At 43.4% G+C, this 26,314-nt stretch overlaps 1 protein-coding gene across 1 annotated transcript; it reads left to right on the forward strand.

The window, feature by feature from the left end:
* Positions 1-1,979: 1,979 nt before the first annotated feature.
* Positions 1,980-26,314, forward strand: LOC149971438 (uncharacterized). The gene is made up of 6 exons (XM_090223408.1): positions 1,980-2,103; positions 23,329-23,481; positions 24,356-24,505; positions 24,628-24,652; positions 25,073-25,200; positions 26,256-26,314. Exons 1-6 carry the CDS (start codon positions 1,980-1,982, stop codon positions 26,312-26,314), a joined length of 639 nt encoding a protein of 212 aa, XP_090079534.1.

Genomic DNA, 26,314 nt, shown 5'->3' on the forward strand with positions numbered 1-26,314 from the left:
ACTAATGTTTTATCTTTATAGTAAATTGAGTGCATTATATTGTCATTTTATTTTAATATCCAAAGTAGTTCCTGGTTACTCTCCTCTCCTAACAGATGCGCTCGTTAACTCTCATGCATAGAATTACCAGACTGGGCTTAGCAAAAAACAATGACAACAATGACAAACATATGACAAAATATATGTGTAAGTACATGATAATAGATAGGAGACAGCACATTAGCTGAGCAAGGCTCGATGTTGTTGATGGCTGTATATGAATAAATCTGTAACAACAAATGTGTATTAGCAGGGAGCTAAAACGACCATTACATTTAGAGCATGCTATGTAACTCACTCCTACAGCAATAACATACATACAAGAGCACATCACAGCAAGCCCCCAATATCTAACAGGTACCATACACATACACTATCAGTCAAAAGTTTGACACAGCTACTCAGTCAAGGATTTTTCTTTATGTTTACTATTTTCTACATTATAGAATAATAGTGAAGACATCAAAACTATGAAATAACACATATGATGTCATTTAGTAACCAAAGAAGTGTTACACAAATCAACATTTATTTTAGATTCTTCAAAGTAGCCACCCTTTTCCTTGATGACAGCTTTGCACACTCCTGGCATTCTCTCAACCAGCTTCACCTGGAATGCTTTTCCAACAGTCTTGAAGGAGTTCCCACACATGCCTGGCACTTGTTGGCTGCTTTTCCGTCACCTTGCGGTCCAACTCATCCCAAACCATCTCAATTGGGTTGAGGTTGGGTGATTGTGGCAACGGGTGGCTACTCTCAAATAGAAAATATATTTATATTTGTTTAACATTTTGTTGGTTACTACATGATAACATATGTGTTATTTCATAGTTTTGATGTCTTCACTATTATTCTACAATGTAGAAAACAGTACAAATAAAGAAAAACTCTTGAATGACTAGGTGTGTCCAAACGTTTGACTGGTACTGTATATACATCAGGAAATGTACATAGTGAACTTGTACACATTGTGAATATGTAGATAGAGTACAATATTTCAGAACGGGACCTACCGCTTGGGTAGAATTATCAGACTTGGAAGAATTGATGTTCGAGATCTCCACCTATCTGCAAGCGTACCCAATGACATACACCTTATTGGTGTCTTAATTGAATCGGAATACATACACATTGAATGAATATTAGCAGTGGCACGTGGAAACATAACCATTCCGGTTACAGCTGCACCATAGAAGTTTGGGTAAGGGCGTAACTTGTTACTCTAGCTCACCGATGGTTTCATATTCTGTGGGTGATTCTCTATTGAGTGAGATCCCTGTAAACTGCTGATGAGTGTGTGTGAGAAGACAAACTGGCGAGGTTGTGATGGCAGATGCCGGGGTAAGAGTTGTCATCAGCGTTCCTTATGGAAGAGAGCCAGGTCCGTCTCTGATTGGGCTGGCTGTGGCTCCACCGTTTGCCACAGCTCAGCTTTGATTAGCGCCTCCATGAAAATGTATGCCCCGCGCTCAAAGAAAACCGGGGGAGTAGCTACCTATCAGAAAATTCACAAACAAGGCTACTTAGTGCACAGAGAATTGTATATTTTAAAGTCTAATACACCCAGTCATTTCATTGTAGGGGATTGCCAAATCCCTCATGACTCCACCCTCCTGCTTGCCCTCCTCCCCCCGGGCCCTTTCTGTGGGTCCCCAGATACACACAGGAGTTACACAGCCAGCCCCCAGAACAGGGATGTGAAGAAAGGGCACTCTCTAAAACGCACAACAAAGGCTCCCACCAGATGCTGTGAATACCAAAAAACCCTGCAACACAAACACAATATATAAATTAATCAGGGTGCAGGTAAATAAATAAATAATGTATATGAGGAGCTAATTAAATGTGTTTATTCCGGTTATCATATGCTGCCCTCATTTCCCCCACTTGAAGCCATGAATCATTAAGTGGCTGCTAAATTGGTCTCTGGGGCCGTCACGATGGCAGGGGGCGGTCAGATCCTGTCTGGCAGAAGGCAGGTGTGCAGCGGACGGACGGCCCGTTCTCCTCGGACGGCGGCGCGTGACGGAGGGGAAGGGAAGGGAGCGGGCCTCACGCTGGGAGGTGAGCGGCCAGAGGAGAGGCTGGAGCACAGCGGCTGACAGGGCCACCCGTCACACGGCCCGCTCCGCTTTGATTAATGAGGGCATTTGAAAGACAATTAGTGGGAGCAGATTTGCCTTCAACCTCCTTATCAATCAGGCCCCTTTAATTCAACGCGTAGCAGCCTCTGCGGTGAAAAGGGTGTCTCAGCATTGTGTATCCAGCGAGGGATGGGGGAACAGTTGGTTGGGAGGATGAAGGCTCCAAAAATAGAAAACTTTTTAACACACACTTCATGTTACTGTATGGTGGCTATTGAGCCCTTGCAGTTATGTATCTAGCAATTTGAGAGTTTGGGACTAAAAGGTTCCTAACGCAAAAAAATATGATTCTGAGACAATTGACTCTAAAGTTCCGAACTCACATTGGTTTGAAATGTGTCAGCTAATTTTTTGTTGTATTCTTTTGAACTTAACAAAATGAATTGTAGGTATTTAGAGTACTATACAGGTATAGAAAAGTTAACAGAACAAGGCTATTACAATAACTACATTTATTCAAAAATGCAGATTTAACCTTATAGTCCCAAGCTCTCAAATTGTCTTATTATAGTTAACCAGCACAGACATAATGTGTCTGTTTATACCACTTGCTTCACAGAGGAGTGACCAGTTCATAATTGGGGAGTCATGTTGGTCCACTCTCTCAGACCACTCTGCACATCAGCAAAACGTGGAGTGTGTGTGAGCCTACAGTAAGCTGTCCTCATACTTGCCTACTTGCAAGTTTTAAAACTGCTATAGACAGGTCTGAAACGTAACTTTGGTGCGCACCTGTTATCAACATCTTGATCACCAACGTCATTAGAGTCCTGTCTCTAATGTGAAATTATACAGTGAGATTTATTTCAACGTCCTCTTCCCTGCTTTTATCACATATGGTAAAATTGTATTAATGTATGCAATGTCAGTACTGTCTTTTTAAACTGATTATATTTCATTGTTTGGACAAAATAAGGATTTTTAGCTACCTTGTGTGGATAGATTTGATAAAGCGCCAGTCAATTGACATTTGACAATGTTTTAAGCTGCCTAATTATGAAGATATAATCCTAAATTGTGGACATAACTCAAATCCTGTGGTATTATATAGGAGGATTGGTATTCAGGCTAAGTCCCAGAGAGACACAGTTAAGAAGTCTCCAGGTAGAAACTATGAAAGTCTTCCATGCACATTTAAGTGGCTTCTTAAAAAACGGAAAGTTAGAAAGGTCGATATAGTGGAGATATTTTGCCTAGTTCCTGACAGCCCTGAAGACTGCTCTACAAATATACATATGAAGAGTCAGCCTATCTCTCTCTACAGCAGCCCTCACACACAATTACACTTGTCAATCATTTCAACCCAAATGATTTGAACCACTGGAGAAATGATGCAGATCCGCTGATGTGCTTAAGGGTGTGAAACTTTGTGTTTTCATAGAGTTGGAAACAAGCAAGTACAGACGCGTCTCTATTGATCCTGTTCACTGGAAATAAAATGAGTGCGATAGGCGAGAAGAAACAAACACAACGAGGAAGACAGCAGCCGGGGAGGAAATCGATAGATTCCCTAACTCTGAGGTCAATCTATTCTCCTGCGTTAGGACGTCTGGAGAGGCAGGCGATGGGTATAGAGGAGGACACGGTCAAGCTCTTCCTAATTTCCCAACATATAGTATCTTAAGCTGGAACGAGGGCCTGTGAACGCAGCTCATATGCGTTTAACCTAGACAGTGTGAGGAGCTGGTGGAAGGGGCTCTAGAAGAGCATACACATTAGTGACTCATCTTAGAAATGTCAGATAGTTTCCAGCTAAGGGCTTATTTTTTTCTCAGTAGGAGGGAGGCAGTACTTAGTAGAAGCAGTGGTCTCAAACTTAAACTTTTTAATGCATTGGTTTAACTGGCGAGCTCCCTATGATATTATGTGTTTTTGTCCTTAGAATATATGCACATTAGGGTATTTTCATGTCTGATGCACATGTTGTTAAAGGATAATAAAGCCAATTAAGACGATCAAGCCTACTGTACGTAAGGACCATAGTAAAAATAGCCTTTATACTGAATGTTACATAGAAGTCAAGGTTAAGAATTGTGAAAAAAAGTTGACATATACGAGGAAGACATATATATATATATAGTAGGCCTACGTCTATATTTCATTATAAAGAAATGTAATGTAAGTGAAGAGCCTGACCATGAGTGTGGTGATCAGGTTGTCTCTGAGGGCTGACACGTCTACCTCCATCTCATTAGAGATGGTGCATTAGGCCCCACCGCGCTACAGTAGGTTATGTCCAGCTGTGGTCTCTCACTAGTTCTCCCTGCCTGACTCTTCCCCTGGTGCTAGTTAAGCTAGCAGAGAGGAATGCTCCTGCCTGCCTGCCTGCCGCACTCTATTTCCCATTAGCTGTTTTATTTCACGGGGAATTTGCTTCCTGCATGCTGTAATTGGTATGTAGGCACCTCCTGACGTGGGGCATTAGGATTTTTAATGCAATCTTTTACGCAGGTGAAAGATGCAATAATTACCCCTTCAGTGGCCCGTTATTTGATTGTAATTCTCCATTATTTACCACAACATTGTTGTGAAACACTTGGTTTCAGCAGAGTTAAACATTGTAACTAATGTTATTAGCTGGGTTGTGGGCCTAATGTCTCCCACCAACTTCTCTCATAACACACTGAGATAATAACCTCATCTGAGGCCTGTAAAGACATGGGCATCACTATTTCCTCCAACTGACTTCTGCCCCAGTACAAAACATGGGAAACAGATCCATAGTAGCAGCATGGTTGGCATGGTAGCTTTCATTGGTGGTTCTTGTATTTTCTTCATTATACTACTAGATGGTTATAATGTAAGTATAATCCCCATATCGTTTCAACCGTCAACACTGTATTAGCCCAGCAAAGGCCTTACTGTGAGAGGAACTTAGATCCTTGGTCTGTGACTCCATCAGAAATGTTTTCCCAGAGGCCTGAATCCATGACATCCGTTTGGAGTTTGGTGATTTGTTTTTCATTGTTCCTGGTAACCAAGAGACCGGGTCATGTATATGTATTTAGTTTTAATAAAGGATATTTGTTCATGTTGAAAGGAAAAAGATAGAACATAATTGTACCTCTCAGTAACGAGGGCAGGGTGATTAAGTCTATTCCTGCTTCTTCTTTCATAATTTTGCTGGGGTCCAGTTACTGCAAATTAGTAGTCAATTGTGTGTTTAGAATTCTAGACACGCGGTATTGAATGACAAAATTGCAATAAGACTTACTCCAGCGAAGGCCAAGTCCGGGGGCCATAATGATATTCATTTTCAAACAGGAGAACATTCTAATGGGCAATTAAGACGATCAAGCCTGCCAAGCTACACGGGAAGAACGAAGTCGTGGTGCCAGCGATTCCGTGTCCTCCACACACTGCCTCCTTCCTCCCCTGGCCTGGGCTTTGTCTTACATGTGTGTGCATAAGAAGCAGGCAACAGAAGGGGGAAAGGCTCCAAAAGCACAATATAATTGAACTTTCCACATTATTTCTCACTAATATGTGCTGCCACTTGGTCTCATTAGTGGAATGATGTGCTCTCCAGTTCTGGAATGAACTCTTTGCCCGAGTAATTAAGGCTCCTAAAGTTTCCAGTCCTTTGTTTAAAGAATTCGTCCTTGTGCTCTCCATGCCCCATCAGCTGCCTAATTAGCAGGCCCTTTGTGTGATTAAAAATTCTCACAGAGATTCCATTGGATATTTTCCTCTGTTAATGAGTGTTTGTGGACAGCTGGGAACGGGCGCAAGCTCCCTCCTCACAGGACCTCTTGTGCATTGGGCAGACCTCTGTCAGGGCCCAGGAGTGAGAGCTGTCATTTCCGTAATGGGGATGGAAATTGGTCAAAACCTAGCCCGGCCCCCGCAGGAATGGAAATGCCTTGAAATATAAATGAGGATGAATATTCATATTTCTTTCTACTCTCAATAAAAGTGCTGAGTATTAATATACACGTCTGTCAGTTTAAGCAGCTCCCAGAACTTGGCGAGCTAGTGTCTACCCATTAATGTGGCCCCTGGCTTCATTTGCTATTATCCTCAGGTTCTTTTTCTCCCTAAAGTTGGGGTCACCCTCTCCACTGAGGATTGTGCACTGGAAGCTTTCCTTTTGTAACGTTTCTCCCACTTAGTGAGGGAGAGAGAGGGCTGTGAAAGAGCCAGAGAGGCATTTAATGTAGCCCACTCGGAAGTAAGGAAAGCAGGGGTCAAACTCAAATGAAAGGAACAAGGCAGGCAATGTGTGCAGTTGGAGGAGCAAGAATCCAGAGGGAGTAGGAGGCTGTTAGGAGGAAGGGCCCCTGGAAGCTATGGTCTACATTGGTTTGGCTGCCTGGATAGGAGGCCAGCAGCCCCTACTGCAGCTGTTACATCGCCTCCACTCTGACATCATTTGTCTTTTTTCACAAAGTGATGAGAGAGCACAAATATTAATGCTCTTGTTCCTATAATACATATCTATTTCAATGAGAAAAGTCCATAAGTGTTAGTACAGAATGTCTATTAAGGTCCTGTTTAAAAACCGATACTGCTAAAACAAACTTTCTTCCCCCCTGAGAGGAGAGGATAGCCTTCAAAGCTGGATGTGCTGTGCTGGAGGCACAGAGAAAATTAAAGCAACGATAAGGAGTTGGCCTGTACGAGGAGAAACTGTTGAACCCAGCAATTCTGGGGAAGTTTAATTACAAAGTGGAGCGATGGATAGATTTCTGGAAACATCATTATAAACAGAGAGGGGCATAATGAGCTGCCTGGCTGATTCTAGTTCTATTTAAAGATCTAGCATCTCCAGAGAACACAGCAACCATGATAGAACATCTCACACAACCATTTACACCTGAAAGGACAAGTGTAGCCTTGAAAATAAAGATTCATTGAAATTTGCATGAACAAAAGGGAAGTCAAATGATTTCTTGCCCCGTCTCAATATGATTTTCAAAAGCAATCTGATGTGCTCCTGATAAGTGCCCTGCAGTGAAGGTTAAAGAGATTAGGTTGATTATCAAATCATACATCAGAGACAGTGGTATAGTCTTAATTGCTGGGTTTGTGGAACGTGTTTGTTGATGTAGACGCTGCATTCTCTTTGATTGACTCTAATCTTCTCATTCTCTTTCTCCTGGCTGTCTTCTGATATCCAGTGTTCCGCCTTTTGATGAGTTCTTTTGATGTACTGTATATGTGTGCCCACATGAAAAATAGTACAGTTTACTATAGAATACTACAGTACTTACTATAGAATGCAGTAGTAAACTGTAGTATACTGTAGAATACTATACTACACACTGTAGTATACCTCGATCATGTGTAGTACTTACTATAGAATGTGGTAGTATACTGTGGAATACTATGGTAAATACTACAGTATACTACAGACCACAAAAACACTACACTAAATACTACAGTAATTTTTGCAAAAACACTATAGTGATTACTATAGCAATGTCCTAAAAAAAGTACACATTTGCTTATACGCTGCCCAGTCCCCTCCCCCATATCATAATCTGTGCCACCCATAAGTGAGAAACTTACATGCCAAATATAGACCATATAGTGTGTTCCATACATGTTATGAAAAGAGCAGAAGCGCTGAACTGTCTGTTCAGACCTCTGGCGAGCTCTGGCGATACTACCTACCTACAGGTTATGGAAAATTTGCTTTTGAGTATTTTGGCCAGTAGGTTTTCTCAAGGACAAAACCCCAACTGCTATGTCAAAGATAATAAAACAAAAACGCTATAGTAAATACTACAGTCTTGTCTGCAAAAACACTACAGTAATGTCTGCAAAAACACTAGAGTAAATACTACAGTATACTACAGTCCACAAAAACACTAAAGTAAATCAAATCAAATTGCATTGGTCACATACACATGGTTAGCAGATGTTATTGTGAGTGTAGCGAAATGCTTCTCGATCCGACAGTGCAGCAGTATCTAACAGCTAATATCTAACAATTCCACAACAAAACTTAATATCTAACAAATACCACAACAAAACCTAATACACACAATCTAGTAAAGGAATGGGATAAGAATATATAAATATATAATATATGGATGAGCAGTGACAGAGCGGGTAAGATGCAATAGATAGTGTAGGATACAGTGTACAGTACATACGTACATATGAGATAAGTAATGTGAGATATGTAAACATTCTTAAAGTGGCATTATTAAAGTGATTAGTGTTCCATTTATTAAAGTGACCAATGATATCAAGCATGTAGGTAGGCAGCCGCCTCTCTGTGCTAGTGATGGCTGTTTAACAATCTGATGGCCTTGAGATAGAAGCTGTTTTTCAATCTCCCTGTCCCAGCTTTAATGCACCTGTACTGACCTCACCTTTTGGATGAAAGTGGGGTGAACAGGCAGTGGTTCAGGTGGTTGTTGTCCTTGATGATCTTTTTTTACTTCCTGTGACATTGGGTGGTGTAGGTGTCCTGGAGGGCAGGTAGTTTGCCCCTGGTGATGCATTGTGCAGACTGCACCACCCTCTGGAGAGCCCTGCGGTTGTGGGCGGTGCAGTTGCCGTACCAGGCGGTGATACAGCCCAACAGGATGCTCTCGATTGTGCACCTGTAAAGGTTAGTGAGGGTTTTCAGTGACAAGACACATTTTTTCAGCCTCCTGAGGTTGAAGAGGTGCTGTTGCGCCTTCTTCACCAAACTGTCTTTGTGGGTGGACCATTGTTGGTGATATGTACACCGAGGAACTTAAGACTTTCCACCTTCTCCACTGCTGTACCGTCAATGTGGATAGGGGGGTGCTCCCTTTGCTGTTTCCTGAAGTCCACGATCATCTATTTTGTTTTGCTGACATTGAGTAAGAGGTTATTTTCCTGACACCACACTCCGAGGGCCCTCACCTCCTCCCTGCAGGCTGTCTCACTGTTGTTGGTAATCAAGTCTACTACTGTTGTGCCATCTGCAAACTTGATGATTGAGTTGGTCATGGGTGAACAGGAAGTACAGGAGGGGGCTGAGAACGCACCCTTGTGGGGCCCTAGTGTTGAGGATCAGCGGAGTGGAGATGTTGTTTCCTACCTTCGCCACCTTGGGGTGGCCGTCAGGAAGTCCAGGGCCCAGTTGCACAGGGCGGGGTCGAGTCCCAGGGACTCAAGATTAATGATGAGTTTGGAGGGTACTATGGTGTTGAATGCTGAGATATAGTCAATGAACAGCATTCTTACATAGGTATCCCTCTTGTACAGATGACTAAGGGCAGTGTGATGGCGATTGCATCGTCTGTGGACCTATTGGGGCGGTAAGCAAATTGGAGTGGAACTAGAGTACCAGGTAGGCTGGAGGTGATATGATCCTTGACTAGTCTCTCAAAGCACTTCATGATGACAGAAGTGAGTGCTTTGGGATGATAGTCATTTAGTTCAGTTACCTTGGTTTTCTTGGGAACAGGAACAATGGTGGCCATCTTGAACTGGGATAGGGATTGATTGAATATGTAATTACTATAGTTAGTATATACTACCGTTTTTTCTTACTACAGTATTTATACTATAGTAAACTGTAAATACTACAGTATAGTACAGACATGTCTGCAAAACTACAGTGGATACGAGGGTAAAGTTAGCAAAAACATTACAGTGAATACTATAGGATTTAACCATAGAATACTATAGTATTTTTTCATGTGGGTGTGTAGGCTACCCTGTCATCTCCTCAACCATGTTAACTCAGATGGTGCCACAGTTCAGTGTGGATTTGAAAAAAAGTAACCTGAAGAGTTCAAAGTTCCCTGTGCTTGGATGGAGAGTTACATTTCCTTCCACTTTCTTTTGGTAATTTGTTTGTTTGTTTTTAATTAAAATCTAATGTCGACTTCTCAGCCCTGGCAGCTCTGCTGTGCTGCCCAGCGACTGGGGGATATTTAGTAAGCTGCAGCGCTATAAGTTGTTTCATTAAGTGTGAAAACGGCCGATAACTCAATAGCTACCAGCCAAACATCCTCACGGTGCCGGCTGCCTGCTTCCTTAATCTGTTTTTCATTCCATCTGGCATTGCTGTAGCAGTACAGGGGGCTCCACACAACGGAAAATACATTCATCACCGTCGGGCCCCCAACAAACCTGGGGGAGAGGGAGAGGGCCAGCCTGCTAAGTTGGAGAGAAGAGGGCCTCAGCCAGGCTTAGCATCCCAGTCAAGACACCTTAGTGTTCCTGTGTGGATGGGCTGCTGGGGCTGGAGTGACGGAGGAATAGTAGCCTAACTGTCTGCACATCTCCACAGTAAGTGTGGGTGAAGTGATATGATATGAATGACCTCCTTGGGTCCCCCGAGGCAGTCCAGGCAGTGACCTTAGTCCCCCTGCATGCCTGCCAGTCACCTGCTAATGCATTCTGAGAGACTATCCTCCGACATGCTGGTAATGTACCCAAACTGGAGCTCTGCTTTCAGTTAATGCTGCGTGTGTGGACAGGTAACCGGGGTCTTTGGGGAGGGCAGGCACCAGTGCTGGTCTGAGAGCTGTTAGAGCCCACAGGCTTCAGTGTCTCAGACAGACAACAGCTGTGGATTAGTAACATCTTGTATACAGTTTGGAAGTGAATACACTGCCCCTAATGTCTGGGTGGGATGGGAGCTATGGGTTTAATAAGATCCTTCTCAGATGCTCTTGGTGTGGTCAACTGGTTGTGACATATACTGTATAATTACTTGCCACCAAGCAGCAAATTTATTTAGCATGAACCTAGCTATAAACTTGCCATGATGTTTGTCATCCTACTGCCTTTGTACTGGGCTGGTTAATATGGGCCTTGCAGAGGAGGTGGTGCACTGAGTTTTACAGAGGAGACAAAAAAAGATACCCTTAAAGTAAGAAATCCACTGAGACATGAAATAACCCTCCATTCTTCTACCTGACAGATCTGACAGGCCAAGTATCTCCCGCTCCCTTTTTTTCATCCTGAATAGATTATCACAGGCCCTAATTTGCTAGCTGAGGTCTGTGGCGTACTGTAGCAGAGAGAGTTCCCCCGCCCGCTTCTTCAGGGACGACTTCTGAAGCTGTTAATAAGGAGACAAGTATGCCTTCCCGTATTGAACTACATCAAAACCACTAATCCTCGAAGATTGGAGCAGCCCACTGATTTAGATTGTCATTACGTGTTTCATAAACGTTCCACTTGGATGTTTAATGCTCCAGAAATGTGGAGTGGTGGGGGTGGAACTGAAGGTATAAATGGTCTGTTTCATTAGCATCCCTCTCTTTATGCAGACTTTAACTGGGCCGGTTCACAGCGGAGATGTAGTCTATCAATGACTCTGTTCCACCTGAGATGAAAGCCCATTTTCACCCGCCGACAATGGCTGCAATGCCCGGCAACGATTCCAAGCCGCTCGGATTTCCCTGTTCGCTGTCATTTGACTGGGGTTTAAGGAGCGTAGGAACACTGCAGACATTGTAGCCATCACACCTAATTGACCAGAGGGGCTGTAGTTAGTGTGAAACATCAGCATGACAACTCAGGAGGCGAGGCGAGCATCTTCCTCCACATTAGCAGATGTATGTTTACAGTCCAGACACAGGCCAACCTCCTCCTGTGACACAAGACAGATTTTGCCATTTGAGGAAGACAGACCCAGTGCTCATTTATGAACATGTAAACTAAATGGCACTACTAGTAGACTGATCCTCATAAATGTTAAGCTGGAAGGAATAGTTTTCTCTCGCTTTGCTTTGCAGATTTCTCTCTCTCTCTCTTGATCTCTCTCTCTCACTCGCTCTCTCTTCCTAACTCTCTCTCTCGCTCTCTCTCTCTGTGTGTCTCTTCTCATGCAGAGTTGCATGCAGAGTTGATAAGTTGATTGCTGATAAGTGTTATTCATTTCAATAACCAAGCCAATTAAAAATGGAATTTTATCTAATCCCTGCTTTGATAGTTGGACATTAATTTGCCAGAGTTTAAAACTGAAAGTTCTCAGTTAATAGTGTGATATATTTAATTTCCCCTTTTCTTTTTTCTGGAATGATGGGGTAACAGAATTGAGTCATTGTCCTCCAATTGCACGATTCCATTTGGCTTTTCAATTAGCCTGTTTTGCCATTCAGAACAGTGCATAAGGTACAGCAGGAACCATTTCTCAGCAAAAATGTTTTATGTATAATTCAATGTAATTAAAATCCATAATCGTTTTTTGCCGCAAATAACACTTGTCTGAAAACGTGCCTGTAAGGATAATCGATTTAAAGGCAGACACACTACTATTACAACACTTTGTTGATTAATAAGGACACTTTGCCTGCAGCTGGTATAGCCAAGGAGAGTACAGACAAAACTTGAAATAGGAAAAGGGAGCTATACTGAAACAGACTTCATGACCAAGGTCACTTAGTAGTGACCGGATAGTCACCAAGTTCTCTTCATCATTTCAATAAGACACTCAAAGTTAGAAAAAAAATAGCACGGACATTTCTTTGTAATACACCCCTGGGCTTTTTATTATGACTTCATTTCCCGTTGTAATATTGGAACGTCTCTATAATTGTAAAAGTGTAATAGACTCTAATAGAATTTCATTTTGAACCCTGAATGGTCTATGCCATCTCTGCTCAATTTGAGTAGAATAATGATTTTTAATGTCCACACATGGCTTCCTGTGACCTTATTCAATCTCTGGGCTGATCAGGAAATATATTGATTCAATTACAGGCCTGATGACAAGCGAACAGAGGAGAGGAGGGGAAAAAGGTCAGCACATATTTGAAAATGTAAATCTTAACAATATCTTTTGGGTTTGCTGAAAAAAGCCATTATCAAATGCCATTTGGGTCCAGCGGCATCAAGCCCTCCGCCTGCCTTTCCTCCCAGAGCAATGGGAATCGTTAGAATGTGTAGGACATTGCTGCTAGTGGAGCTTTCCATTGTCTGGAACAGTGATGTGACTAATTCAAAGTGTGCAGGGCCTCTATTTTGCCACATGATTGTTATGTTCACGCTGGTTGTAATGTTCACTGCTATTTCTTCAGCACAGCACTTGTTACAAACTGACCTAGTACAATAGGAAAAATGTGTCAATGTTTTTGACTTATGACTTTCAAAAGTCTTCCTATACATGTAATCAGCTATAGCATAAGGTGGACTCAGCCAGTGGAATTGCCAGTGATGTTGTCATGGGCGTCGTAAGAAGTGGACCAAAGTGCAGCGTGGTGAGTGTACATATTCCTTTTATTTATAGAAAATGTAGCCAACAAAACAAGAAAACAAGGAAATGACAGTGAAGCTTAACTTCAGCTATAGTGCCTCTAACAAAGTCACCTACCCACACTGAAGGAGGGAAAGGGCTACCTAAGTATGATTCCCAATCAGAGACAACGATGGACAACTGTCCCTGATTGAGAACCATACCCGGCCAAAACATAGAAATAAAGAAACATAGAAAACAAAACATAGAATCCCCACATCACACCCTGACCTAACCAAATAGAGAAATAATACGGCTTTCTAAGGTCAGGGCGTGACAGTACCCCACCGCCCAAAGGTGCAGACTCCGGCCGCAAAACCTGAACCTATAGGGGAGGGTGGGCATCTATAGGGGAGGGTGGGCATCTACAGTGCCTTGCGAAAGTATTCGGCCCCCTTGAACTTTGCAACCTTTTGCCACATTTCAGGCTTCAAACATAAAGATATAAAACTGTATTTTTTTGTGAAGAATCAACAACAAGTGGGACACAATCATGAAGTGGAACGACATTTATTGGATATTTCAAACTTTTTTAACAAAACAAAAACTGAAAAATTGGGCGTGCAAAATTATTCAGCCCCTTTACTTTCAGTGCAGCAAACTCTCTCCAGAAGTTCAGTGAGGATCTCTGAATGATCCAATGTTGACCTAAATGACTAATGATGATAAATACAATCCACCTGTGTGTAATCAAGTCTCCGTATAAATGCACCTGCACTGTGATAGTCTCAGAGGTCCGTTAAAAGCGCAGAGAGCATCATGAAGAACAAGGAACACACCAGGCAGGTCCGAGATACTGTTGTGAAGAAGTTTAAAGCCGGATTTGGATACAAAAAGATTTCCCAAGCTTTAAACATCCCAAGGAGCACTGTGCAAGCGATAATATTTAAATGGAAGGAGTATCAGACCACTGCAAATCTACCAAGACCTGGCCGTCCCTCTAAACTTTCAGCTCATACAAGGAGAAGACTGATCAGAGATGCAGCCAAGAGGCCCATGATCACTCTGGATGAACTGCAGAGATCTACAGCTGAGGTGGGAGACTCTGTCCATAGGACAACAATCAGTCATATATTGCACAAATCTAGCCTTTATGGAAGAGTGGCAAGAAGAAAGCCATTTCTTAAAGATATCCATAAAAAGTGTCGTTTAAAGTTTGCCACAAGCCACCTGGGAGACACACCAAACATATGGAAGAAGGTGCTCTGGTCAGATGAAACCAAAATTGAACTTTTTGGCAACAATGCAAAACGTTATGTTTGGCGTAAAAGCAACACAGCTCATCACCCTGAACACACCATCTCCACTGTCAAACATAGTGGTGGCAGCATCATGGTTTGGGCCTGCTTTTCTTCAGCAGGGACAGGGAAGATGGTTAAAATTGATGGGAAGATGTATGGAGCCAAATACAGGACCATTCTGGAAGAAAACCTGATGGAGTCTGCAAAAGACCTGAGACTGGGACGGAGATTTGTCTTCCAACAAGACAATGATCCAAAACATAAAGCAAAATCTACAATGGAATGGTTCAAAAATAAACATATCCAGGTGTTAGAATGGCCAAGTCAAAGACCAGACCTGAATCCAATCGAGAATCTGTGGAAAGAACTGAAAACTGCTGTTCACAAATGCTCTCCATCCAACCTCACTGAGCTCGAGCTGTTTTGCAAGGAGGAATGGGAAAAAATTTCAGTCTCTCGATGTGCAAAACTGATAGAGACATACCCCAAGTGACTTACAGCTGTAATCGCCGCAAAAGGTGGCGCTACAAAGTATTAACTAAAGGGGGCTGAATAATTTTGCACGCCCAATTTTTCAGTTTTTGATTTGTTAAAAAAGTTTGAAATATCCAATAAATGTCGTTCCACTTCATGATTGTGTCCGACTTGTTGTTGATTCTTCACAAAAAAAATACAGTTTTATATATTTATGTTTGAAGCCTGAAATGTGGCAAAAGGTCGCAAAGTTCAAGGGGGCCGAATACTTTCGCAAGGCACTGTATCCGCGGTGGCGGCTCTGGTGCGGGACGTAGACCCCGCTCCACCTCTGGCTCGCTCCACTTTGGTGGCGCCTCTGGTGCGGGGACCGCCGCTGGAGGCTCCGGACTGGAGGCCGTCGCTGGAGGCTCCGGACTGGAGGCCGTCGTTGGAGGCTTCGTGCCATGACTCCTCACTGGAGGCTTCGTGCCATGGATCATCACTGGAGGCTTCGAGCCATGGATCATCCCTGGAGGCTTCTTGCCATGGATCATCACTGGAGGCTTCTTGCCATGGATCATCACTGGAGGCTTCGTGCCATGGATCATCACTGGAGGCTTCGAGCCATGGATCATCCCTGGAGGCTTCTTGCCATGGATCGTCACTGGAGGCTTCGTGCCATGGATCATCACTGGAGGCTTCTTGCCATGGAACATCACTGGAGGCTTCGTGCCATGGATCATCACTGGAGGCTTCTTGCCATGGATCATCACTGGAGGCTTCTTGCCATGGATCATCACTGGAGGCTTCTTGCCATGGATCATCACTGGAGGCTTCGTGCCATGGATCATCACTGGAGGCTTCGTGCCATGGATCATCACTGGAGGCTTCTTGCCATGGATCATCACTGGAGGCTTCGTGCCATGGATCATCACTGGAGGCTTCGTGCCATGGATCATCACTGGAGGCTTCGTGCCATGGATCATCACTGGAGGGAGGAGGCGTATGGGCAGCCTGGTGAGCCCTGTGGCAGCTCCACGCACCAGGGGAGACATACAGGAGGCTTGGTTCTGGGCCAGGCACAGGACTCACCAGGCTGGGGAGACATACAGGAGGCTTGGTTCTGGGCCAGGCACAGGACTCACCAGGCTGGGGAGACATACTGGAGGCTTGGTTCTTTGCAGAGGCACTGGATACACTGGGCTGTTGAGCACACTGGAGATCTCGAGCGTAGAGCCTGCACAACCCGTCCTGGCTGGATGGTTATCTTCGCCCTGCAAATGCGGGGCGCTGGCACAGGACGCACTGGGCTGTGCAGATGCACCGGAGACACAGTTTGCAGAGCCGGCGCAGGATATCCTGGGCCGAAGTGACGGACTAGAGACCGGCACCATCCTTCCTGGCTGGATGCTCACCCTAGCTCGGCAGATGCGGGAGCTGGGATGTAGCGCATCGGGCTGTGAACGCGCACTGGAGACAGTGCGCTCCACCGCATAACACGGTGCCTGACCAGTACCACGCTTCTCCCCACGGTAAGCAGGAGGAGTTGGCTCAGGTCTCCAACCTGACTCAGCCAATCTCCTCGTGTGGGGCTGCCTCTCGGGCTTCCGTGCTAGCTGTGTTCCCTCGTAACGCTGGGCCCCTTTACTCGCTGCCTCCGCCTTCCTCGATGCTTCCACTTGCTCCCACGGCAGGCGATCCTTTCCGGCCAGGATCTCCTCCCATGTCCAGGATCCTTTGCCGTCCAGGATGTCCTCTACCCAAAAATTGAACAAAGCTCTGAAATTCATCCCTGAGAAAATTACATGCACACACCACACCGAGTACTAATTCTTTGTTTGGTCATTAAAACCTAATTAAAATTAAATTGTTCATTTGCATACCACTGTGTGTCGCATAATAAATTGTTAATTGAAAATAAATAAATGAATGATATTAGAAAAAGAAGTGATGTCACATATACATATACACCTACAGTGATGCTGTGATTGTCTTTCTTTGAGGAGGAAGGTGAAGCTTTTTTCAAGGGAAATAATCGCCCTCCCCAGACAGTAGTATAAACAACAGAACCTGCTGAGGAAAAGGATGGCGGTTAAAAAGGATAGGGGGTGGACTATATGTGAATCTCAAAGACCAGATCTGAAGAGCTTTCTGATTCATTTCTGTAACCTCTGTAAATGTAGCATGGACAGAATGGTGTTACTGTTAAATCCCCAATGCATCAGACAAATGTGGATAGAATTTTTCCTCTCCTCTGCTTATCATTTAACTGCAAATTGATTAACTCTCTCCCCTACTGTCACTGCTTGACTTTGGCAAATTATGAATAAATTGACTTTTCTCCTGCTGACAAATATTTTGGTTATCCAGCCCAAAAAAGGTCCTTCAGTGGGCCATTTTCCACAAGCCGCCATATTCGTTCTTCCACATCTGCATGTGTTTACGGCTGGATCAACCTGTTTTAATGCTGGAATATCCACCCCATCTTCAAGGGTTTCAACAACCTATCTTTTACCCTTCGTTATGTTTTCAATTTTCTCTTGTTGTTAGTATTCCAGAATTTTCAGTTGCAGAAATTGGTAATTGCAGCAGCCCCCTTTTCAAATCACTTCATTAATGAAATGGGATTGGGAAAGGTTCTGAGCTAATGGATTATTCTGGGGCTGGGTGGTTCAGGCCTGTTTACCGGAGGTCACATTTAATTTGCTGCCTATGTCAGGCGACTAGCAGCAGGGCCTCTGAGGCAGTCTAATCAATGTCTCCGTGCCGTAGCCCTTGAATGAATCCATTAAAGTTATGCGGATGCATCCTGCCCAGGAAAGAAAAAGTCTCCTGATACCTCTGATAGAAATTAGCCATGTATTAGGAGAGAGGCTGTCTCATTCTGGAAGCAAGCCAAAGCAGAATTAATAGGCCATCAGAGCCTCTTGTGTGTTAAATCCCATTTGTTCGCCCATGCTTTATGAAAGCTTTTCCTCTGCTGCTTCTCCCAGCCTGGTGTGGGACCCCCACATATCCACCACCAAACTTCACTCATTAAATAAAGTTCCAGCCGGGTGCAGACAGGGAGGGTTGGAGACTGGGGACAGGGCTGGGGTTTAGACTGGGGCTGCTGGTGGTGTTGCTGCTGGGGAGGTGGATGATGGTGAGGCTTCATAGGAGAGGGGCTGGAGCTGTGATTGCAGCTGGGGGTTTGGTTGGGATGTCTGTGTCTGTCTGTGGCCAAGGCTCCAGCTAAGAGGACTTTAGCAGGACACTGGGGGATCCTGGTCTTGTAGACCTCTTCAGCACGAACATCATCTCTGCAATGTCCTCTAATCCTACAGATTGCTCTTCAATGTGTTTATGAGTAAGAAAGGCTCTGGCTGAATCTCTTTGAAAAGGCTGTCTGGGGTGCCTGAACCAATCAGAACAAAATGTCCTACTCCTGCTATTTTTCGAGCACTTTTTTGGAGAAGGATCATTATTTCCTGTATGTTTGAAAACACGCAGGATGACATGAGATAATTATTGGACATATACAGTGCCTTCCGAAAGTATTCGGCCCCCTTGAACTTTGCGACCTTTTGCCACATTTCAGGCTTCAAACATAAAGATATAAAACTGTATTTTTTTGTGAAGAATCAACAACAAGTGGGACACAATCATGAAGTGGAACGACATTTATTGGATATTTCAAACTTTTTTAACAAATCAAAAACTGAAAAATTGGGCGTGCAAAATTATTCAGCCCCTTTACTTTCAGTGCAGCAAACTCTCTCCAGAAGTTCAGTGAGGATCTCTGAATGATCCAATGTTGACCTAAATGACTAATGATGATAAATACAATCCACCTGTGTGTAATCAAGTCTCCGTATAAATGCACCTGCACTGTGATAGTCTCAGAGGTCCGTTAAAAGCGCAGAGAGCATCATGAAGAACAAGGAACACACCAGGCAGGTCCGAGATACTGTTGTGAAGAAGTTTAAAGCCGGATTTGGATACAAAAAGATTTCCCAAGCTTTAAACATCCCAAGGAGCACTATGCAAGCGATAATATTGAAATGGAAGGAGTATCAGACCACTGCAAATCTACCAAGACCTGGCCGTCCCTCTAAACTTTCAGCTCATACAAGGAGAAGACTGATCAGAGATGCAGCCAAGAGGCCCATGATAACTCTGGATGAACTGCAGAGATCTACAGCTGAGGTGGGAGACTCTGTCCATAGGACAACAATCAGTTGTATATTGCACAAATCTGGCCTTTATGGAAGAGTGGCAAGAATAAAGCCATTTCTTAAACATATCCATAAAAAGTGTCGTTTAAAGTTTGCCACAAGCCACCTGGGAGACACACCAAACATGTGGAAGAAGGTGCTCTGGTCAGATTAAAACAAAATTGAACTTTTTGGCAACAATGCAAAACGTTATGTTTGGCGTAAAAGCAACACAGCTGAACACACCATCCCCACTGTCAAACATGGTGGTGGCAGCATCAGGTTTGGGCCTGCTTTTCTTCAGCAGGGACAGGAAAGATGGTTAAAATTGATGGGAAGATGGACCATTCTGGAAGAAAACCTGATGGAGTCTGCAAAAGACCTGAGACTGGGACGGAGATTTGTCTTCCAACAAGACAATGATCCAAAACATAAAGCAACATCTACAATGGAATGGTTCAAAAATAAACATATCCAGGTGCTAGAATGGCCAAGTCAAAGTCCAGACCTGAATTCAATCGAGAATCTGTGGAAAGAACTGAAAACTGCTGTTCACAAATGCTCTCCATCCAACCTCACTGAGCTCGAGCTGTTTTGCAAGGAGGAATGGGAAAAAATGTCAGTCTCTCGATGTGCAAAACTGATAGAGACATACCCCAAGCGACTTACAGCTGTAATCGCAGCAAAAGGTGGCGCTACAAAGTATTAACTTAAGGGGGCTGAATAATTTTGCACGCCCAATTTTTCAGTTTTTGATTTGTTAAAAAAGTATGAAATATCCAATAAATGTCGTTCCACTTCATGATTGTGTCCCACTTGTTGTTGATTCTTTACAAAAAAATACAGTTTTATATCTTTATTGTTGAAGCCTGAAATGTGGCAAAAGGTCGCAAAGTTCAAGGGGGCCGAATACTTTCGCAAGGCACTGTACTTTACTTAAAGAGTAAAGACTTTTGGCATGCCTGACTCAGAGACAAATTCAGACTGGATGTTTTCTTACCTTTTGTTTTGTAGCTCTGCATAATTCATTGGGATGCTGCCTTTAACAAACTTACTGTCTCTCTCTGTGAGGTTTTTATCACAGACTTTCTTTTTTCTCCTTGTATGGATCCTTTTTTCTTATTCCTAAAAGACCAATTAACTCTGCCTTCGTTTATGGTGGTGTAATCATTTATATCTGGTGTGAGCTTCTCCCTGGGGCTCCAGCCAGTCCAGATCTGCCCAGGGTTGAGCCTGTAAACAATCAAGGCACTGACTCACCTTGACAAAACCAATGATAACCTCTAAACGCACTATGTGCTAGCCTCAAATCAAGCAGCCAACCAAACTAACATGGAGACAGCACAAAGGGACGGCCTCAAACTGCTGAGGAACAGAAGGTCCTCATTCTGAACACACTGGAGAGCCATTACAACTCAACCGTCCTCTCTACAAGGCAGACAAACAACAATTCCCAGAGTCCCTCAGGTCTCCACGGTGGTCATTTACATGAAGTTTAGGGCTTAGGTGCGTGAGACTTCTAGAGGTCAGTCTGAATGTGGTACACACATGTGCAAGTACACAGTACACACACCCACCTCACTCAATGCAAGGAGAATAGCAAGCAGTACCGCACTAGCTCAAAGTGTACTCTTAAAATGCATTCAAAACAAACTCTCACAACACTCTCATACATACAGACACACACCCACACACACATACACGCTTGCTAATACACGCGGCTCACACAGACACACACACACACACACACACGTAAATGAGATCTAAAATGGCTCTCATGTTTGCCCTCTTCCACCAGTGCCAGAGTCACGCATCATTGTCAGCAGCCGGCAAAACAAGATGAAATAAAATTCTAAGCCGTCCTGGCAGTCAAGGACACCATTCCCTCACCGTAATAGCCTGTATCGTCTGGCCACTCCATGTGTAGCTTTTCTTCATTGCTCTGGGCTTTTATTCCTGACAATAAGCTCTTTATCACTCCTCAACACAATTCATTTAAAACCACCGTCAAGAAGCAATCAAACCTTAAGTAAGAGGATTCAAAGTCAGTGTGTTATTGTTAAGCAAAGTAGCGTTACTTAATTTCCATAATGCTCACAAGCCAATATGCCAGGGAGGTAATAGTAAGTAACAGCATACAGGAAAATAATAAACACTTCATATTATTGAAGTTTGAGCCCAAATGTAAACCCTTTACTCCATGACCTCTGTCTTGCATCTGTTTGAACTTTTTGGTTTGTCTCCCACCCCCTCTCCTCTTCTCTCTCTTTCTCTCTAAAGGATGACATTATGTTTGGCTTTCTTGTCTCTCTGCCCTGGACACCTATGATTTAGAAACTCTTGACATATCCATTACACCGCACAGATTGGCTATTCTCCTCTCCTGGTGTCTCACCACCCTATAGAAATGACATGGCCTTTTCTGTTTTTTCTCTAATGTCCTCAATTCACGGCTGGTGCTTTTAGCAAGAATTGGATTCTAATTTCAAGAGTCTTCCCCTTCTATTAACTAGAGACTTCAAGAGCTACAGGGAAGACATCAATCTTGACAAGGTCTTTTTGAGCCACGGCTGAAAAGGCAATCCCATTGTGTATTCTTTCACCTGCTTTCTACGGTCTGACAAAAGATGGACATGAGTGCTTGTTTGTTGTTGGTAGCCTTGGTACCATTACTACTCTCATTGGTCATATATATATATATATATAATCAGTGATAGTAGTGGTAGTGATAATAGTACTATTGCTATATAATTACTTTTTGTCCATCATTACTGTAATATCATTATCATCATCATTACCATCATATGAAGCAGGATGCTTGTATTCTTGTCTAGCCAGTTTCGTTCAACATTAGTTGTAAATACTTTAACCGCACAGTCCATGTTGTTTCCCGACACTGCTGTTTACATGTGGATTGGTCTGCATCCCCATGTGTTGGCTGATTTATTGAGTGGTGATTTGTAGATTCCTGACTGCAGCCATGGATTGATCCAGTAGGGAGGGAAGTTCATCAGGAGGACCCCTACTCTGTGAATGGATTCTTCATGACGATGGGACCACAGGGTCATACTCTGGCAGGAGTTCAGAGTGCATCCAAAATGGCACCCTATTCCCTATATACAGGGGTGGAGCCAGAGGGGTGTCTGGGGTGGCACTGGAGCATACAGAAGAAGAAGAGAGAATATTTCCACAGCTCCACGAGCTCTTTTCACGATTTCACGACTGGCGAAAGCATCATATTTGAAGTAAGTTTTAAGGTTTAGCATCAGGTTTAGGTTACCTGAACAACTTTTACGAAAATTGAGTCGCTGTGCTTGTTAACGTTAGACCCTTGGCTCCATTAACAGACAGTTAATCAGATAAAAGAGTTTGGTTCCCAATTTAGCCTAACATTATGTTTACATGTGCTAGTAATACACACGTATACAGTGCAGTGTCATAGGTTACAGTATATACATATTTAGTTCATGTGGGGTAACTAGTAGGCTACAGCTGTCAGTGTTCAGCAAGTTAACATTCAGCAATTTGAAATCCATTAACTCAGTAAGATTTTTGTACTTGAACTCAAAACAAACAGTTGTTATTATCAATCTGTTAACGTACTCAAAAGGTTACCACAATATGAAGATAGCCTGTTTGCTATCGTAAAGGTGTAAGAGTTTATAGCTAGCTGTGTTACTTACTGCAGAGTAGGGCTAGCCATGATCTAAATAGTAACTTAAGCTGGTAGTTGATTTAAGGTACAGTCATGAAAATGGGGATTTGTAATTAAGATTGAGATTGGACCTAAAATGTGGGTAATCGGATGCTTAGACGTAACCATAGACTCTTATTTTTGCATAGGGTCAGTTAAACATGAAAGGAAAGGGAGAGATATGGGGGAGGCAGGGTAGCCTAGTGGCTAGAGCATTGGACTAGTAACCAGAAGGTTGCAAGTTCAAATCCCTGAGCTGACAAATCTGTCGTTCTGCCCCTGAACAGGCAGTTAACCCACTGTTCCTAGGCCATCATTGAAAATAATAATTTGTTCTTAACTGACTTGCCTAGTTAAATAAAGGTAAAATAAATATCAGACTTCTTTTTAAAGAAGCACAAACAAGCAGATCAGGTGCAAACAGACCCCAGCCCTTGCATCACCACCGGACCCCAGAGCAGCTCCCTACCTGAGGCTGCTAGTCAGAGTCAGTGTGGTCAGACTTCACAAGGACCCAGTCTACCACCACCAGGTCAGAGCATCTACCAGGCAGTGAGTCACATGCCCAGTTCAGAATTTAAGTTTAAGAATTTAAGCTTAATCTTGTAATAGATGATTTTGACAGATTAAGTCTCACTTTAAAATGTTGGTTGTTGATTCATGTTTGTTCTTGTTTTGATGGCTGTGGCGTTTTTATTGTGATTATACATGAATGGTTCTTGTGTTAATTTAATGTAATAGGGATGACACAGAGACCTCTATCTCTGAGCTAGACAGTGAGCCAGAGCTGCCAGGAGGTGTCATCCAGCCCCTCCCAACTGCATCAAGGGATGACACAGAGACCTCTATCTCTGAGCAAGACAGTGAGCCAGAGCTGCCAGGAGGTGTCATCGAGCCCCTCCCAACTGCATCAAGGGATGACACAGAGACCTCTATCTCTGAGCAAGACAGTGAGCCAGAGCTGCCAGGAGGTGTCATCGAGCCCCTCCCAACTGCATCAAGGGATGACACAGAGACCTCTATCTCTGAGCAAGACAGTGAGCCAGAGCTGCCAGGAGATGTCATCGAGCCCCTCCCAACTGCATCAAGAGATGACACAGAGACCTCTATCTCTGAGCAAGACAGTGAGCCAGAGCTGCCAGGAGATGTCATCGAGCCCCTCCCAACTGCATCAAGGGATGACACAGAGACCTCTATCTCTGAGCAAGACAGTGAGCCAGAGCTGCCAGGAGATGTCATCGAGCCCCTCCCAACTGCATCAAGGGATGACACAGAGACCTCTATCTCTGAGCAAGACATTGAGCCAGAGCTGCCAGGAGATGTCATCGAGCCCCTCCCAACTGCATCAAGGGATGACACAGAGACCTCTATCTCTGAGCAAGACATTGAGCCAGAGCTGCCAGGAGATGTCATCGAGCCCCTCCCAACTGCATCAAGGGATGACACAGAGACCTCTATCTCTGAGCAAGACAGTGAGCCAGAGCTGCCAGGAGATGTCATCGAGCCCCTCCCAACTGCATCAAACACCAGGTATACTGTTCCAAAAGGACCCAATGGTAGGCCCGGCCTATACTTTAAACTACACATGTAAGTTAGCAGCTGTTAGTATCTAATATTGTGGATCCCTTAATTATACATTTCCATAGAGATATGACACATTATTTAACGTGTATTTAAGACATTTCAAGTTCCAGAGAAGAGTCGTGTTATGCTATACAGCCGTGTTATGCTATACAGTCGTGTTATGCTATACAGTCGTGTTATGCTATAGAGCCGTGTTATGCTATACAGTCGTGTTATGCTATAGAGCCGTGTTATGCTATACAGCCGTGTTATGCTATACAGTCGTGTTATGCTATAGAGCCGTGTTATGCTATACAGCCGTGTTATGCTATACAGTCGTGTTATGCTATAGAGCCGTGTTATGCTATACAGCCGTGTTATGCTATACAGCCGTGTTATGCTATACAGCCGTGTTATGTTATACAGCCGTGTTATGCTATAGAGCCGTGTTATGCTATACAGCCGTGTTATGCTATACAGCCGTGTTGTGTTATACAGCCGTGTTATGCTATAGAGCCGTGTTATGCTATACAGCCGTGTTATGCTATACAGCCGTGTTATGCTATACAGCCGTGTTTGAAAACATTTCCCAGAACTCAGCATGGTACTAGGAAAAGGGCTTTCAACAGCTCCTGGTATATGGACAATTCATGGCGTGAATATTCTGTAAGTGAAGATTTGACTTATTGTTTCGCCTGTAGGCATTTTTCTCTGCCCAATACACCTGAATCTGCCTTCACATCACAGTCAGGTTTTTGTTACTGGAAAAAGGCGCTGTTTAAAGATTCTGGGTTTAAGCTCCATTCGAAGGCAGAGCATCAAATCAATGCTATGTATGCTTGGAATCAGCATAAAAGGGCTATTGACAGCAACTCGTCAATGTTAGATGTTGTATATGAGGACCGGGAAAAGAAAGTGGAGGAACATTACATTAAAACAATTACAGATGTGCTCCTAGTAACTGCCAGTCAAAGTATAGCGCAGAGAGGCCATCGAGAGTCTAGTGACTCTCACAACAAGGGTTACTTTTTGACAATCTTAGAAGAAATAGCAAAGCATGACCCTCTCTTAGAGAAAATAATGAGTACCAGAGCCACCAAATCCAGAACAAAGTTCTTGAGGGCTTTGTCCGGTACAAAGTGAAATAATAAGAGAAGTAAAAGAAAGTGACGTTTTTAGTGTAATTGCAGATGAAACCAAATATTTCAAGAAAAAATAAGAAATGTCTTTAGTTGTGAGGTACTACTACAACGGGGCTATCCACGAAAGCGTTTTACACTTTCAGTCAGCTGAAAGCTTAGATGCAGCAGGTCTCACAAAAAGTATAATTGATTGCCTTGAAAAACATGGCCTGGACTACAGAAATAATCTTGTGGGGCTAGGCTATGATGGTGCATGCGTCACGAGCGGAAAGCATTCTGGTGTGTCTGCACGGATTAAAAACAAGCAAGATTTGCATTTTATGTGCACTGTAATAAACATTGTTTGAATTTGGTTCTTGTCGATGCTGTAAAATCAGTGTCTGAGGCAGTTACAGTGCCTTGCGAAAGTATTTGGCCCCCTTGAATTTTGCGACCTTTTGCCACATTTCAGGCTTCAAACATAAAGATATAAAACTGTATTTTTTTGTGAAGAATCAACAACAAGTGGGACACAATCATGAAGTGGAACGACATTTATTGGATATTTCAAACTTTTTTAACAAATCAAAAACTGAAAAATTGGGCGTGCAAAATTATTCAGCCCCTTTACTTTCAGTGCAGCAAACTCTCTCCAGAAGTTCAGTGAGGATCTCTGAATGA

The sequence above is a fragment of the Oncorhynchus mykiss genome, chromosome 26 (assembly GCF_057628025.1).
Source record: "Oncorhynchus mykiss isolate SJ-2025 chromosome 26, ASM5762802v1, whole genome shotgun sequence".
NCBI lineage: Eukaryota > Metazoa > Chordata > Actinopteri > Salmoniformes > Salmonidae > Oncorhynchus > Oncorhynchus mykiss.